Consider the following 16,357-nt stretch of genomic DNA (forward strand, 5'->3'; position numbering starts at 1 on the left):
CCACGTAGGATGTTAGTTATCCCTGGCAGGTGCCGAAATAAATACCAATGTTGCCACATTAAGGGTTACTAGAATTCCAAAATAATTAATAAATTTTTTTTTTTTTTTTTTTTGTGAAAGTCAAATTAAAAAGACAAACTTTTTTCTTCCAAATTTGTTTTATTTGAATACACTGCAAATTAATATATAAATTAATCGCAAAAAAAACAACAAAATAAAACAAAAAAAACTTTACTAATAGTGGTAAGTGGAACTCTAATATCTTAACACTACACACACAATTATTTTGTAATTATGTATATATTACAAAAAATAAATAATTCTGGAGACGCCAGTGCGTCTTAGAACAGCCTTCTTTTGCTGCAAAAATGCTTTCACGCCCGTACACATCCGTTTATCCAAATTTAATCACAAACATATCAAAAGTTGTTTAAAAATGTACTGTATTTAACTGACCTGCAGCAACGATTATTTATTTATGTATTTATTACCGTTCTGTTCTGCATACTTCTGTTTTTTTTAAGTTTAAGATCCACATTTTTCATTACTTTAAATCGTAAATATATGTACACTATCAGGGCCAACCAAAGTATATTTAAGTAAGTGTATGTGGCTAATAATGTAAAGGAGTAAGTCGATTTATTTCATGGAGACGGTTAGATTATTTTTTTTTAAAACATGACAAGAAAGCCCATACAATATTTTGTGATTAGTCACGCTGACTCTAGTCCACTTACCTTTGTTCTGGCATGCAAATAAATTGTTACAACGCGTTGACGTGCATAAATCTTAAATAATCCATACCGAGTCCTTATAACACACTTCAAACATCATAGAAATCGTGATCAACGCTGGCATTTCCATCCACTCACATTCCTGCAGCCCCCTGAAATGACTGTGCCCGCAGTGTACACTACCTCGGGTCATAATAATAATACACCTACTTCATCATAATAGCCTACTGTTACTCCCTGTATCTAAAAACAGAGAGAGACAGTAGTGCATCCTATCAAATTCAAGGTGTAGTAGTGGTTATTATACAAAATATTTTGATTTAATAAAACGACATATATAGATACCAGTCCTATTATATTTATTATTATACACATTGTAGTAGGGCAATGTTTAGTTAGCTCAGCGATTACAACTAAATTCCTCAGCGTGCACTAGTACTCTGACGTAATAATTACGTCATAACACACGCAACAGCTGAGGTGCCTTCAACCAAGAGAAGGTTTGCGAACAGTTTTTTTTTTTTTTTCTGTGGTTGGCCTGTTCTTCTCAAACGTTTGAAGCTGAAAGAGTTACTTCAGGTATGTTTAATATTATAATGTGACTTATTTATAAGGTATTGTTATTTTTCGATAGAAGTTGATAAAATCTTTCAAAGCTAACACAGTTCTTTGTGAAAGTTGGCCTTGTTGAAGGCACCACTGGTACAGTGCATCATGCGAATTCAAAGAATGGATGCTTTTTAGGGCACAGGCTAAAATAAATATTGTCATTGTCTCATGTATCACATATTAATACTACTGAATGGGATATGGTGGTTTCTAGTATTATATTTATGCTGTGTTGAATCAAACCTACAGGTAGCTGCAGCTGCATTTTGGGTTATTCAATTATTTAAAAGGTGTTTTGAAAAAGCTTAACAAAAATAAATTGTAGTAAGGCCTCCAGTTATTAGCTGTAGAGAAAAAAAAGTGTGAAATGTGTTGGGTCTAAAAGCTAACCTAGTTTTCATCGCTGTTACAGGTGAATTGATGTGCAGATGATGGTTCATTTATTTATTTGTCAGTAAGCGTGCAACAAGCACTACAAATTGCCTCAATGTTGTTATTATATTGGCATTATCATTTCTGTATATATGTATATGCTTCAGTGAATGGCTGTTTTGTATTTGGTGCTGTTGATGTGTGTTGTATTTCTTATGCCTTGCTGATTCACGTTATTAGGAACACACCACAGAGTACCTTTTCAAATCAGAGCTGCGACTAGTCACAGAATCTCAGTGACATCGCAATGCGTTTCTCTTTGCCTGTCAATCTCAGTGACATCACAATGCCTTTCCCCTTGCCTCTCAGTCCAGTGGGTTTGTTGTCATCATGGGGTGAAGATGCATTAATCTAGATTGGGTGTGTTCTGAATTCAGCATCCAATCATTCACACAAAGCTTCAGCTGAATTCTAAAACCAGTTTTTATTGAATGATGTACAGAAAGTAAATAAAATAAAATAAAAAATACAAAAAAAAAAAACATTTACAGAGTTGATATTTTTAAAATAGCCTTTAAAAAAAAAATAAAAAAAATCTAGCACAACATACATTTTATATCATGATTATATGTTAAAACAGTCAGAACCTGACAATGCAAAACTTAAAAGCTAAAATATCATGGACCAAGGATCACGAAAGAGTCATCACAAGCGTATGAATTAAGCATATGTATTCCTATTATTCATTGCAACAAACTTCACTTGTAATCTAGAAGTAGTTTCAAAAAGTACATTATCCCAGCTAAATCAAATGGTAAAAACACAGAGAGATCCAGTCACGACAAAGGACCCCTCTGCCATTGCTGTGTATAAAAGCTCTTTCCAGTGCTTTTAATTCATCAGATACAGGAGTCCTTTCTCTCTGATACTACGTGTAGTAATGACACATGCCACGGAATTAGATGCATAATGTTAAATATTACATACCCATGTATGGAGAACGGCACTTTTAAAAGAATGTTTTGGTAAAGTGTAGCCAGAACGCGTATCAATCAATGTACAGCAGAAACTCTCTTGACATGCTTTCTTTTGTTAAGCTGTTTGAAGGGATATGAAACATCACAGGAGTTGTTTTCAACTTGCTTTTTAGTTACTTCTGATCATGCAGGACTCACGTTACTTTACAAAAAAAAAAAAAGTTTTGTATACAGTGTATTTGGATATATATATATATATATATATATATATATATATATATATATATATATATATATATATATATATATATATATATATATAATATATATATGTGTGTGTGTATATATATATATATATATATATATATATATATATATATATATATATATACTATATACACATGATGCACAATGAAAATGCAAGTGTCTAAGTTTGACATGAATAGCTCATTGGGCACATGCATAATGTTATTTACATTTTAAATAGTGAACAGATAGGTTTGTTGATTGCTTGAGCAGTATTGTTCCTTGCGATAACAAAATAATGACCTCAAGTCATGTGCTTTCGTAAAAACGCCAGGTGCTCAGTGTTTGGTATTTGAGTTGAGCTAAAATGGCCAACGTGAGTTGATTAAGAATCTGTATAAATAACCATTCGAAAAGACATCATTTTAACTAACGCAAGAACAGCGAAAGATACCACCATGCCCCGCTTGAGTAATGAAGATCGTCTGGTTACTAGCGGCATGATTAAAGACGGCCTGTCTATGAGACAAGTTGCCCAGAGAATGAGATGTTCTGCTTCTACAATCAGCAAACTAGTCCAGAGAAACAGGAAACCAGTTCTGTGAGGGACAAGCCACGCTCTGGAAGGCAGAGGGTCACCACACCAGCCTACCACATCGTGGTGAGCATTATGCTGACTGTTGCGTTGTTCAAGCCAACTGGTGGGGCCGTGGAAGTGTGATGATGTGGGGAGGAATCTCCTTTTAACACAAGAGTACCTTTTGTGCAGACTGAGGGCAATCTTACTGCTCAGTGATGCATTGATGAAGTCCTTGAGGCAACAGTTTTTTTCTGTTCCTGCAAGCCAATCTTGAAGTGACAATGCAAGACCACACAGCGCTAGGATTGCAATTGCACAACTTCAAGAAAACAATGTCGCAGTCTTACCATGGCCAGCTTTTTCTCCTGACCTGAGTCCAATGGAACATCTGTGGGCCCAAATCGCCTGTGCCATCTACAGGAGACAACCGCGACCAGCCAGCCTTCGCCAGCTGGCTACAGCTGCACAGGAAGAGGAGTGGAACATCCCACAGCAGTCTAGCCAGAGGTTGATCAGGTCTATGCATCAATGCTGCCAGGATTGGGTTAATGGTCAGGGAGGTCATAACTGATATTGAAAACTTATCATGATCTTTGATCTGCATTTTTGTTCACATTTGATGTGATTTTGTTTGATATCTATGTTTAAAATATTTGATTCAGTCCATTAGACCTGAGTGTTGCATTTTTTTGTGCATCAGTGTGTGTGTATGTATGTATGTATGTATGTATGTATGTATGTATGTATGTATGTATGTATGTATGTATGTATATATATATATGTATATATATGTACTTAAATATATATATATATGTATATGTATATATATATCATTGATATATTATATATCTATATATATGTATAATATATATATATATGTATTAGATATATATATATACATGTATATATATATATATATATATATATATATAATACTATATATTATATATGTATATATACCTATATGTATATAGTATATATATATATATATATATATGTATTGTATATATGTATATATATATGTATATATATATATATATATATATATATATATATATAGATATATATATGATATATTAGTATATATATATAATATATATATATGTATATATATGTGTATATATATATATATTATATATATGGTATATATATATATATATATATATATATATATATATTATATATAATTATATAGTCTATATATGGATATATACCCTCTTCGATATATATATATATATATATATATAGTATATATATATAAGGCTCAGTTTAGGTTTACAAAGAAAGGGACACAACTGCCAAAAGTTAAGATGGATATAATATATATTCAAGTCACTCAACCTACCTCTAAACCTAACAACCCGGGTATTGTCTAAATTTTACTATCCTAACTAGTATTTACAGAACGGCATAAAAATATATATGTCTCCTCTTGTAATGTGCCAGCTGAACTCAGAAAAATAAATACATCTACATTAATAAAGCACTAAACATTTGGTAACAAAAAAAGTTACATGAAATATAATTGACAAAAAAAAAAATCTGTGTAAGTTTTCTGAATTCTTTTTCCATTAAATAAACACAGATCATTTGGTAATTTCAAATATTAAAAAGGCTAAATAAAATGTCATATATATTCCATTGATTGAATAAAGATATTAAAAGATTGCAACTTTTTATTTTATTTTTTAAACAAAGTTTATATGAAAGAAAACACTTACTATAGAAGGGTGCACAATATACAATGTATACAAGAGAACTTAGTTTAGACTTTGCTTTCTGACCTCACGATGGGCTACCGAACAGGTGGTGAAACAATACATTATAAATGGTCAGACAAACTGCTTTGGAGCCAGACAGTATGAAAAAAGCTATTAACAGGCAGAATTCCTATATATATTGAAGCCGTTCAGACAAAGACTACAGATTGTTTAACAAGACTGATCCAAAACCTTTATATAAAAAAAAAAAAAAAAACCTTAGAAGTGCAGGTCCATGAAGATTTAAAGAGTGGACCCAGCTCGATTGAAATAATTCCAGTTTTAAGGGATTAATGTAGGCAAGATCAGTTGAAGCATATTTAAAAGTCAATGAAAGTAATTTGAGTTCACAATAAAATGAACACATTCAGTCGGTAGTGAGATTACAGTCAGATTGAAACATTAACAGAAGAAAAAATACAGTCATTATTCTAAAAAACTAAAACAAACTGCTACATGATTTATGCATCATATTGCAGTAAAGCCGGAAAGTGGGTTACCATAAAAATAGTGCAGTACACTTTCCTAGCCAGCAGAGAGCAACATTTTATAAGGTGTGAGGTTTTTATCTGCCGAGTTAAACATGTATTTCACTAACTCAAAGTCTTAACAATGAATCAGTAGCCTTAGAAACAAAGATGCTGTGTTTCTGGGGTGGTGGCGAGTAAAGGTTCTCTAATAACGTAGTGTTGCGTTGTCCCACTCCAGCTGCTCTCTCCTCTTGCCGTCACTCTGGCCCTCCATGGTGACTGCCTCCTCTTCATCGCTGTCGTCTGATTCAGCACTCGTGATGTCATCTTCCTCCAACTCGTCTTCCTCCTCCTCTTCCTCTTCCTCGCTCTCTTCATTGGCCTGCTGTGGCTCTTCAAGGTTCTAGAACACACAGGAGATGTAGTAACAATACAGCAGCTTACATCTAGTCAGTTTTAACTATTATTATATATATGTATTTTTTTCATTCACTGAATAAATTCATCCTTAATTTTATTTACCTATAACTTCTTTGGAATTACCAAAACATCATTTATTTAGTTTTTTTTTTGTTTGTTTTTAGATCTATAGTTAGGATACAGAATACTCAGCATTATTGTGCTTTGAAAGTAACATGATTGATTAAATATTTACCAGTATGGATAATATATATTTTCATATTTACGTTTACATAGGTAAAAGTTTGCACAAGATGCTTTTCTCTCGTGGTAACTTTTTTTTTTTTTATTATCAGTTGTGGTTGCCTTGCAAAATTTCTTTGAAGAAACCCCACTGAAACAGAACAAGCTCTATAAAGCATATTCTTATGGGCAATGTGGTGTAGTTTTGTTTTCCTGTCATTGAACTCAATGGCTATGCAAACTGGGTTGTACATTTGACATAGTAAATAATCAGGTTAGAATGGGTAGATACTGCTACATACAGCTCTGTGATTCACTACATACAAATAAATAAATGGGAAGATACTATTTTTAATGCATTAGTAATAGTAAAGCAATATAAGATATACACACATGTAATAAATACAAAAAATTATTAGTCTCCAAATTAACCTACGTTTTAAAATATTTGTATTCCTTCAAAACCCATTTCAAACAGGATACTGTATGAAATCATCTTCAAAAGAAGAATGTTAAGTCATTAACCAACCACAGGATATGTTTCCTGATGCTTTTGGTTTGTGAACATGCCTTTAGAATGGGGTCAATTAACACTGTTAATTTGTAGCAGTTTTGACTGGTTCCTGACATCCACTTGACACAGAAGCTAAACTAATTGGAGACTTTTCCATGCAACCTAGTCTAAACCTTCAGAGGAATTATTGAGGTGTTTCAGTATCACATGTCTTCTAAATAAGGTTGTCAAGAATAGCAGCGTATTGAGACTGTGGTTCTATAATCTAGAAACCTCTTGGCCTGTACCCTGTACAAGACAGACCTGCCGACAGGCTGTTCCTGCTCTGGTCTATACTGTCAAATCCCTTTCAATGCTGAATGCTGCCTTCGTGTTTCACTGAAGAACCAGTTGAAGGTTACAATAGGTGACTCGGGGCTGCGTGGCGTATCTGGCCAACTCGGCAGCCTCTCATGTGTTTCACCTCTGGAGGCCTGGGTTCAAATCTGACTACTAATAACCCCTCATTAATAATAATAATAATAATAATCATCATCATCATCTTTATTTTTATATAGCACCTTTCGTATTGGACCACCAAAGCGCTTTACAAGATACAAGACTATATAATTGGACATTAGTCCACATTATTTGGAGTAATTGACTGAATTACTGGATTGTGGGGGGATTGAGAAGCAGCAGGTAGGGGAAACTTTCATAACTGTCTGAATATATAATGTCATTGCATGCCAGTGCCCTTCATTTAACTGAGCACTGAATTCACAGAACCGGTGAGACTGACCTCCATGGGGTTGACGGTAATAGTCAGCGCAGAGTCGTCCCAATCCAATTGGTTTTCCTTTGCACCTCCCCCACTCTCACAGGAGCGCAGACGGGCCACTCGAATCCTGTAGATTCCCAGCACTACGATGAGGAGCAAAGAGCTGATACACACCACGATCACAATGGTGGCAGGGCTTGGAATTGCTGAAAGAAAAAAGTACAATGCATCTATCTGGTAACGCAGCAGTAAACAAAGTCCGTAATGCATTAATTCAACCACTCCACCAGACTGAGCAAACAGAAAGCAGGTTGCTAATATAATTTGTGCCCAGTAGGTCACTTATTACCATATTGAGCCTACTGTATTATACTAATACCAATGCAATCTCATACATTCGTACTGTATCAGTGTATTTCAGACACCAGACTGCGTGCTGAAGAGGTGGATGTACTACAAGGTTACCAGCTGGCCAGCAGCGAATGGAAGTTGATTAAATGCCATGGAGAGTGATGGGCGGTTGCAGAGCACCAGATAAGTGCAGCAGGGAGTGAGACTGGAAAGCACCTGAATGTATCCTGCCCAAATCTCCTTGTGATTGTGTACATGCTGCACACAGTCAAGGGGGTTTGTATGCAGAGGAAATTCCTGTGCTCTGAAGCAGCAGCGCTTGTGAGTCCTGGCAGGAAAAACACTAAAGTATGCTTTTGAATTCAGATGCTCTTCATCTGACTAATCAAGTTGAGAGTGCAAGAGGAAATTCACTCTCAACCTGATTAGAGGCGGCCCCGAACACTTATATATAGAACCTGTTGTGGTTTATACGTTAAGAATGTCATTGACATGCTGAGGCGTATCAGTATTATAAGTGTAGCTGCTGTCTATAGGTTCCAGTGGGGATGTTACTCTTAATGATTTTCATTGGTGCAAACCACTACGCAATAAGGGGTCAGAATAGTGGCCAAAAGACAAGCAGGCTATTTGGTACAGCAGACCCAAACAGAAACTCGCTCTCCGACATTCTTTAAAAAAGGTAATTACAGACAACGCCATACTGCCAACACAACATTCAATAGCCTATTTTACTGTGACGTGTCTACTATATTGAACTGTTCCTTTGGGAATGTTTCCATGTCATCCAGAACATTGACAAAAAACTTATGGCACAGGGAAAAATAAAAGGGGCGAACCCGAGACCAGCAAACTGTAGGATGCAATTCGACGTCCCTTCCTATCAGCAGCATCTGTCCTTGTCGGTCCATTCATAGCCCTATCCCCTCCAGTCCACATAGCCGTGAGAATGCACTTGTCACTGTTAACTCCCTCTCAGCAGCCAGCAGTGCAGTAGGGTATGAAAGACTGGCTTTAATTAACCATGTTATCCATCTCTTTCTCCTGTATGTAACGAGCATCAAGAATCTATCAGCCGCTTTCTTATTTAATTGTCATTCAGTGTCAATAGAACCAGGATACGTGAAGGGAGCACCAACTGCAGTGCCTTCATAGAGCTTACAATATCATATTCTTTGGGTTTGCTTTGACAGGGTTTTAAAAGGTTCAGCTTTTGGTGTGACACTAAACTCGATAGTCATTGACTGTTTAACAATAAAATACAGTATTAGCTGCAAAATACAGACCGGTAGTTTAAATAACCAGTACAGGGTGGACCAGTAAATGCACGCATTAAAATCCTATGTAGTATATTACGTCTATTGTCTTGTGTGGCAAATGACTATAAGCTGTTTCTGTACTGAAACCTGCGTCCTAGAAAAGCAGAATACATACCTGAGCTGTGGGCGCTGTTTACATTGTGCCTCATCATTGGGTGGGGAATTGCTTGGAAGTACTGAGGCTGAACTGCCATGTGATTCACATGCTCCATGGAATTTGAGCTGTGCAGGACATTGACCTTTAGGAGGAAAAGAAAATGCTTTGGTTACCACGAGCTGACAATCCCAGAGGGAGAAACAGCCTGCAACTAGAACAGCTGGTCAGGACAAGAGGAGGCGTTCGAGCAGCTTCCATGGACTGCTTTAGCAACAATTACTCTATGAATACCTGGAGATTCAAAAGGTTTAGGAAGCGTCTTTAATCTCTTTCTCAGGATTTAAGCCTTCCATAAAAAGCAGTGTTGATAATCACTTTTAGCTGCCTTTTTTTTGGTAACACTTTACTTTAAGTGTGTCTAATTATATGCATAATTACTGTGTACTTAGTGTGTAAATACTTTTGCACGAGATACACAAGTACACAGTTGTATCAGAAAAGGGTTAAGGGCTAGTTTAGAGTTAGGATTATATTATGCAAAACGATTTAACACATTAAGTACATTGTAACTATGCACAATAACATTGTAATTATGTGTAAGTACACATGTATTTACTAAGTAACAGCAATGTAAATACACAGTAATTAGAGAATGTAACATGCAACCTTTTTTATTATTTTATAAATAGGTTACTATATACAGTGTCAGTACTATAGACTGTGTCAGTACTACAGACTGCATCAGTACGTGAACAACATTGTTAGCATGTTAATAAGCTAGTTCTTAAGTTTACTAAAAAATTCCCCATAAAAAACCAGAGGGACCAAAAACGATGTAGAACAGGAATACAATTTGTTTTACAGAAAGAGTAAAATTTCGGATTCTCTTTTTTTTTTGATGATGTTGTACTTGCCTCTAAATTAAACTCGTTGCTTGTGTATCTCCCATTCAGCTCTGAGCATGTTAGCCTGAACCTCCTTCCAAAAATACCGGCGCTGTGCCAGTTCAGATATCGCACCTGCCTCAGTACTTGCTCGTAGTTGGACATGGTATCCACACCTGCAAAAAAGAAGTTCAGCAAGGGTTTGCAGACCCTTAATTGAAAAAGAACCCCACTAACCAACAAACACCCCCAACTACTCATGCATCTTGGACAAAATATTTATTTTACAAAAACAAAAACAACTTTCCCTTCAAGACAGCCGTCGTGTAACTTCCATTTATAAACCAATAAACCAGTTGGGGAAAATAAGGGAATCAGTAACACTGAAGAGGTGTTAGCTGCAGTGCACATCACTTTCCCTGTTCCTCACTTTATATTACTGCTACAAAGAAATTCTTGCAACAGTGGTAAAAGTCAGATTTGGAAACATTCACTAAGTGAAAAGATTAGGTACAATGATAAAGCGTGGAAGCTATTGGGACATTTGCATCAGTGAGACAATTAAATGAAAATGGAACATGCATTTGAAAACAGCCATAAAAATGAATCACGACAACAAAATGTAATAGGCTGCCTTTTTTATATTCCTCAATTACATACCGTAGACAGAAATTCCAGAAGTGGAGTTTGTTGCATCCAAATGCTTTCCGTGCAGCTCATTCCTATTGAGTTGCAAGCTCTCCTGGTCTGGATTCAGTTCATTCCCGATAACCAGAATATCACAGTAATCCAGGTTGTGAATGATTTCTTCCTGCCCACCACGCTTGTAAGCTAGATATGCAAGAAAAGAAAACCAAGCGCATGACTATGAATCAAGATAATGCATTTATATTTGCTATGGCAGGCTATAAGTGTGACCAGTTCTACCTTCATCCTTTCTCATTTCCTTGGAACATGGCCATATGACAATTTTCAATAGGTTACATTATTCAAAAGTGGATTTCGACTAATTGAAGAAAAGTTGAGAAAAATCCATTTAATAAAGTTGCAATTTTTAGTTCATACATTGAATAGGAGCCAGCTGTCATAATACAGCGCACTAAGGCTGTGCATAGTAAATATTCATTTTATTACAGTAGTACTCTGTGTAACCTACGTGGCTCTTACACTATATCAGGGTGGAGCTTCGGATCTCAACACCTGAAAAGTTTCAATAGTTAAACATAAAGCATTCGCTGCCATAGTGACCATACAGTATGTTTTCATAAATACAATCACCATCAGGGAAAAGCCTCTGAGAGGCAATAATGTTGTTTCAAAGACGGTCCTGGGGGTGCTTCAAAAGGCAGATATCCCCCAGGCACCAGAAATCCACGCAATTAGGAGCGTCTTTCTGAAGGAGGGGGTGTTTGGAAAGTCAGGATGATGCAAGACAAGTACAGGCAGGCTTGTTGCTGCACCCCATGAGAAAAATCACATTAAGAGGTTTCATCTCACCACCTGATGCTTGTTTTGTTTTTCTTTGGAGCAGAGCGTGCTGTGTAGGAGTACCAACAATGACGGTGGGAATACTACAGAGAGAGGCTTAATCCAGAGCTTTATCATGTACAAACTGATAATGAGGCTTTTTGGCACAATATGCAGAGAGTGCTTAGGGAAGAGAAAATAGCTTTGGACTGCCAAAATGCAGCCTGGCCCTGCCATTTCCTCATTAATGAAAAGACTGGTGTCAGACGACTGTGAAACATGGGGTATAACTCAATTTTACATGATCTTACTAATGTCTCAGTATGCAGTATCGCTGTAATCTCAAGGATTCAGTATGTGACTTGAATATTTTACAAAAGCAGGTGCATTTCTGTTTGGTTTGTAGCAACCGAGCAATGCAGTATACATGTTCAAGATTGCAATGCACACCATTAGAATTGTACATACATACTAAAATTAGATTATTATTAATATGTTTTATTTTTATTTTATTTTATTCAGAAAATATCTAAAAGACTGGGACATGCTTAGGAGCATGAGTGCTGCAATGTTTTTGTTTTATAATACAGTGACTTCAAGTGGAAATTTTTGTTTGAGGCTAGATCATTTTGAGTCATTTGTCTCCTAGACAGATGCTTTACTCGGCATGGTATTTCAGTCCATCCCAATTCTTCATTTTGAAGGTTGGATGGCATTCAACCCCCCCCCCCCCCCTTAAAAAATCCCTCTCCAAAGAGAAATGATTGATACTGGGACCTCAAACAGAAATCTAATGGAAGCCATTATCACTAAACTATACCAAGCAATACTTTAAACCTAAAATGTTTGCAAGCTAGAATTTTTCAATTCAGTTGTATTTACTTTGCAATGGAACGATTTGAAATTAAGAACACTAAAACCTTGACTAACATTTTTTAAACGTTTTTAATATAATCTGTTTTTGTTACAATGTAAATGGTTAAAGTAGATTAAATTAAGCATACTGTAGCTGCCTTCCAAAAACCTGAAAGCAAATGACATAATTCTAGTTTACACTGACAATGGCTGGTAATTGACAATTCTTTCATTTGACAGTATAATAAGGAGGTATTTGTGACAAGAGGCAAAAATATTCTGAAATTGTGCAGACCCTTGAAAATGGTGTGTGTATGTATATATATATATATATATATATATATATATATATATATATATATAAATATAATATATATATATATATATATATATATATATATATATATATATATATATATATATATATATATATATATATATATAATATATATATATATACACACACACACACTGCATGTCAGGCATCCACAAACAGCATGGTTTTGAAGAAAGACACTTTAATATAAGGAGCAAATGCTACTTCATTTCCCATATGCCCTATATCACACCACAATACACGAATCAAATCAATTTAATACATTGAGATTGTGACTACTTTCGACCACTAACCGCATAAATAAATAAATAGACTATAATAGAGCTGGTGTGTTGCACTATATGGGAATGGAAATGACCAGATTAAACCCATAAGAATGTATACAGTAAAACATTGATGTATGTGGAAGCAGACTTAAATCTTGTCTGCTGTCCAATTGTCACATTTAAGAATAAATCTGGATCAATTTCACGTCACAAAGAGGATGCTATTCCAAACCAACATGGGGACAGTAGGATCGCATTATAAACCAGCCAGCAGACACCCTCAGAGGGCTAAACTGTACAACTATAATCCATCAATTGGCCCTTTCTTGCCTTTATTCATGGGGTGTACACACCTTTTCCCTGTGGCGGCAGGTCTGTTTTGGTGACAGTGCTGATGATTCGGATGTCGGGGAAAAGCACTAGTCCCTCAGAGCTCTCAAACTCTGTGTCCGGTCGGGCGAAGTGGTCCATACCAGTAATTGTAATCCGAGGCTCGCTGGGCTGCAGAACCACTACAGAGGCATCGACATCAGGGATGGAGATGCAAGTATCTTCACCATAGCACCTGCAAGCCAAAGAAGATCAGTACAGTAGTGAGACATGATACCATGCATAAAAGTGGGATTGGAATAATCCACTTGCACTCCAATCAGTCCGGTTTGGTTTTAACTTTTTCTGGGATGAGCTGTCACCAAAGCTGCAGTATCAAGTTCCTGCTGGGGGAATGAGATACAGGCAATCATGGAGGGAAGCAGAATATAACAACCCCGATTGCAGGCTCCTGATACTTTTAGAAACACACGAAGAGAGTACTGGGTCCAGAGTGTTTGCCCTGGAAGTACAGAGGAGTAGAACCTATTTGAATGCCTACTGTAAACAGCACTGGATACTAATAGTGCTGCTCTTGCAGAATCCTGCTGATGTTTAACCCCAGAGGATGTTCAGCTGTTAAGTTATCCACAGCTTCAAAATGCTCAATTACAGCTTGAAGGTAATTTACTACATAGAGAATCTCGGTCAACATAAGAAAGTTTACAAACGAGAGGAGGCCATTCGGCCCATCTTGCTCGTTTGGTTGTTAGTAGCTTATTGATCCCAGAATCTCATCAAGCAGCTTCTTGAAGGATCCCAGGGTGTCAGCTTCAACAACATTACTGGGGAGTTGATTCCAGACCCTCACGATTCTCTGTGTAAAAAATTGCCTCCTATTTTCTGTTCTGAATGCTCCTTTGTCTAATCTCCATTTGTGACCCCTGGTCCTTGTTTATTTTTTCAGGTCAAAAAAGTCCCTTGGGTCGACATTGTCAGTGCCTTTTAGAATTTTGAATGCTTGAATTAGGTCGCCACGTAGTCTTCTTTGTTCAAGACTGAATAGATTTAATTCTTTTAGCCTGTCTGCATATAACATGCCTTTTTTGCACTCTTTCTAGAGCAGCAATATCCTTTTTGTAGCGAGGTGACCAGAACTGAAAACTATATTCAAGATGAGGTCTTACTAGTGCATTGTACAGCTTTAACATTACTTCCCTTGATTTAAATTCAACACTTTTCACAATGTATCCGAGCATCTTGTTGGCCTTTTTTATAGCTTCCCCACATTGTCTAAATGAAGACATTTCTGAGTCAAAGAAAACTCCTAGGTCTTTTCTATAGATTCCTTCTCCAATTTCAGTGTCTCCCATACGATATTTATAATGCACATTTTTATTTCCTGAGTGCAGTACCTTTTCTCTATTAAATGTGATTTGCCATGTGTCTGCCCAGTTCTGAATCTTGTCTAGATCATTTTGAATGACCTTTGCTGCTGCAACAGTGTTTGCCACTCGCCTGTGAATTTAACAAGCTTGCTTACTATACCAGAATCTAAATCATTAATGTAGATTAGGAATAGCAGAGGACCTAATACTGATCCCTGTGGTACTCCACTGATTACCACACTCCATTCTGAGGTTTCTCCTCTAATCAGTACTTTCTGTTTTCTACATGTTAACCACTCCCTAATCCATGTACATGTGTTTCCTTGAATCCCTACTGCGTTCAGTTTGAGAATTAATCTTTTATGTGGAACTTTGGCAAAAACTTTCTGGAAATCTAAATAAACCATGGCATATGCTTTGCAATTATCCATTATCTATGTTGCATCCTCAAAAAAATCATGCAGGTTAGTTAGACACGATCTCCCTTTCCTAAAACCATGTTGACTGTCTCCCAGGATACTGTTACCATATAGGTAATTTTCCATTTTGGATCTTATTATAGTTTCCATAAGTTTGCTTATAATAGAAGTCAGGCTTATTGGTCTGTAGTTACCTGGTTCAGTTTTGTTTCCCTTTTTGTGGATCGGTATTACGTTTGCAATTTTCCAGTCTGTTGGTACAACCCCTGTGTCAAGAGACTGTTGCATGATCTTGGTTAGCGGTTTGTAAACTACTTCTTTCATTTCTTCATTTCGGCCCAGGGGATTTGTTTATTGTAAGAGCTCCTAGTCCCTTTAACACTTCTCCCTCGGTTATGCTAAAGTTATTTAAAACTGGATAGGAACTGGTTGACATGTGGGGCATGTTGTCCGTATCCTCCTTTGTAAAAACTTGTGAAAAGTAATCATTTAATATATTTGCTATTTTTTTTCTTCATCTATGATTTTGCCATTTGTATTTCTTAGACATTTAACCTCCTCTTTGAATGGTCTCTTGCTGTTGTAATATTGGAAAAACATTTTGGAATTGGTTTTAGCCCCCTTAGCAGTGTTCATTTCTATTTCTCTCTTGGCCTTTCTAACTTCCTTTTTGACTTGCGTTTGCAGTTCCATGTACTCTTTCTGTGTACTTTGTTTTTGGTCCTTTTTTAATGCTCTGTAAAGTGCCCTTTTTCGCTGAATATTTTTTTTAATTGATCTATTAAACCATTTTGGCAATTTAGTTTTACATTTAGATTTGTCTGTATTAGGGATGTAATTGTTTTGCGCCTCCAGTACTACATTTTTGAAGAACAGCCATCCTTTTTCTGTGGATGTTTTTTCTATTTTACTCCAATCTACTTCTGTTAGTCTCTGTTTCATACCTTCATAGTTTGCTTTTCTAAAATTGTACACCTTAGCTTTAGTCATTACTTTTGGGG

At 36.2% G+C, this 16,357-nt stretch overlaps 1 protein-coding gene across 1 annotated transcript in view; it reads right to left on the reverse strand.

Annotated features, from left to right (window-relative positions):
- Positions 1 to 5,187: 5,187 nt before the first annotated feature.
- The window catches only part of LOC121326359 (calsyntenin-2-like), a 139,958-nt gene continuing 128,788 nt past the window's right edge, over positions 5,188 to 16,357 (reverse strand). The window contains exons 12-17 of the mRNA XM_041269605.1: positions 13,594 to 13,805; positions 10,976 to 11,146; positions 10,346 to 10,491; positions 9,450 to 9,573; positions 7,686 to 7,870; positions 5,188 to 6,151 (exon numbers count right to left, since the gene is read on the reverse strand). Of these exons, the coding sequence (XP_041125539.1) occupies positions 5,954 to 6,151; positions 7,686 to 7,870; positions 9,450 to 9,573; positions 10,346 to 10,491; positions 10,976 to 11,146; positions 13,594 to 13,805 (1,036 nt within the window). The 3' untranslated portion in view covers positions 5,188 to 5,953. The remainder of the gene's footprint in view (positions 6,152 to 7,685; positions 7,871 to 9,449; positions 9,574 to 10,345; positions 10,492 to 10,975; positions 11,147 to 13,593; positions 13,806 to 16,357) is intronic.

The sequence above is a fragment of the Polyodon spathula genome, chromosome 14 (assembly GCF_017654505.1).
Source record: "Polyodon spathula isolate WHYD16114869_AA chromosome 14, ASM1765450v1, whole genome shotgun sequence".
NCBI lineage: Eukaryota > Metazoa > Chordata > Actinopteri > Acipenseriformes > Polyodontidae > Polyodon > Polyodon spathula.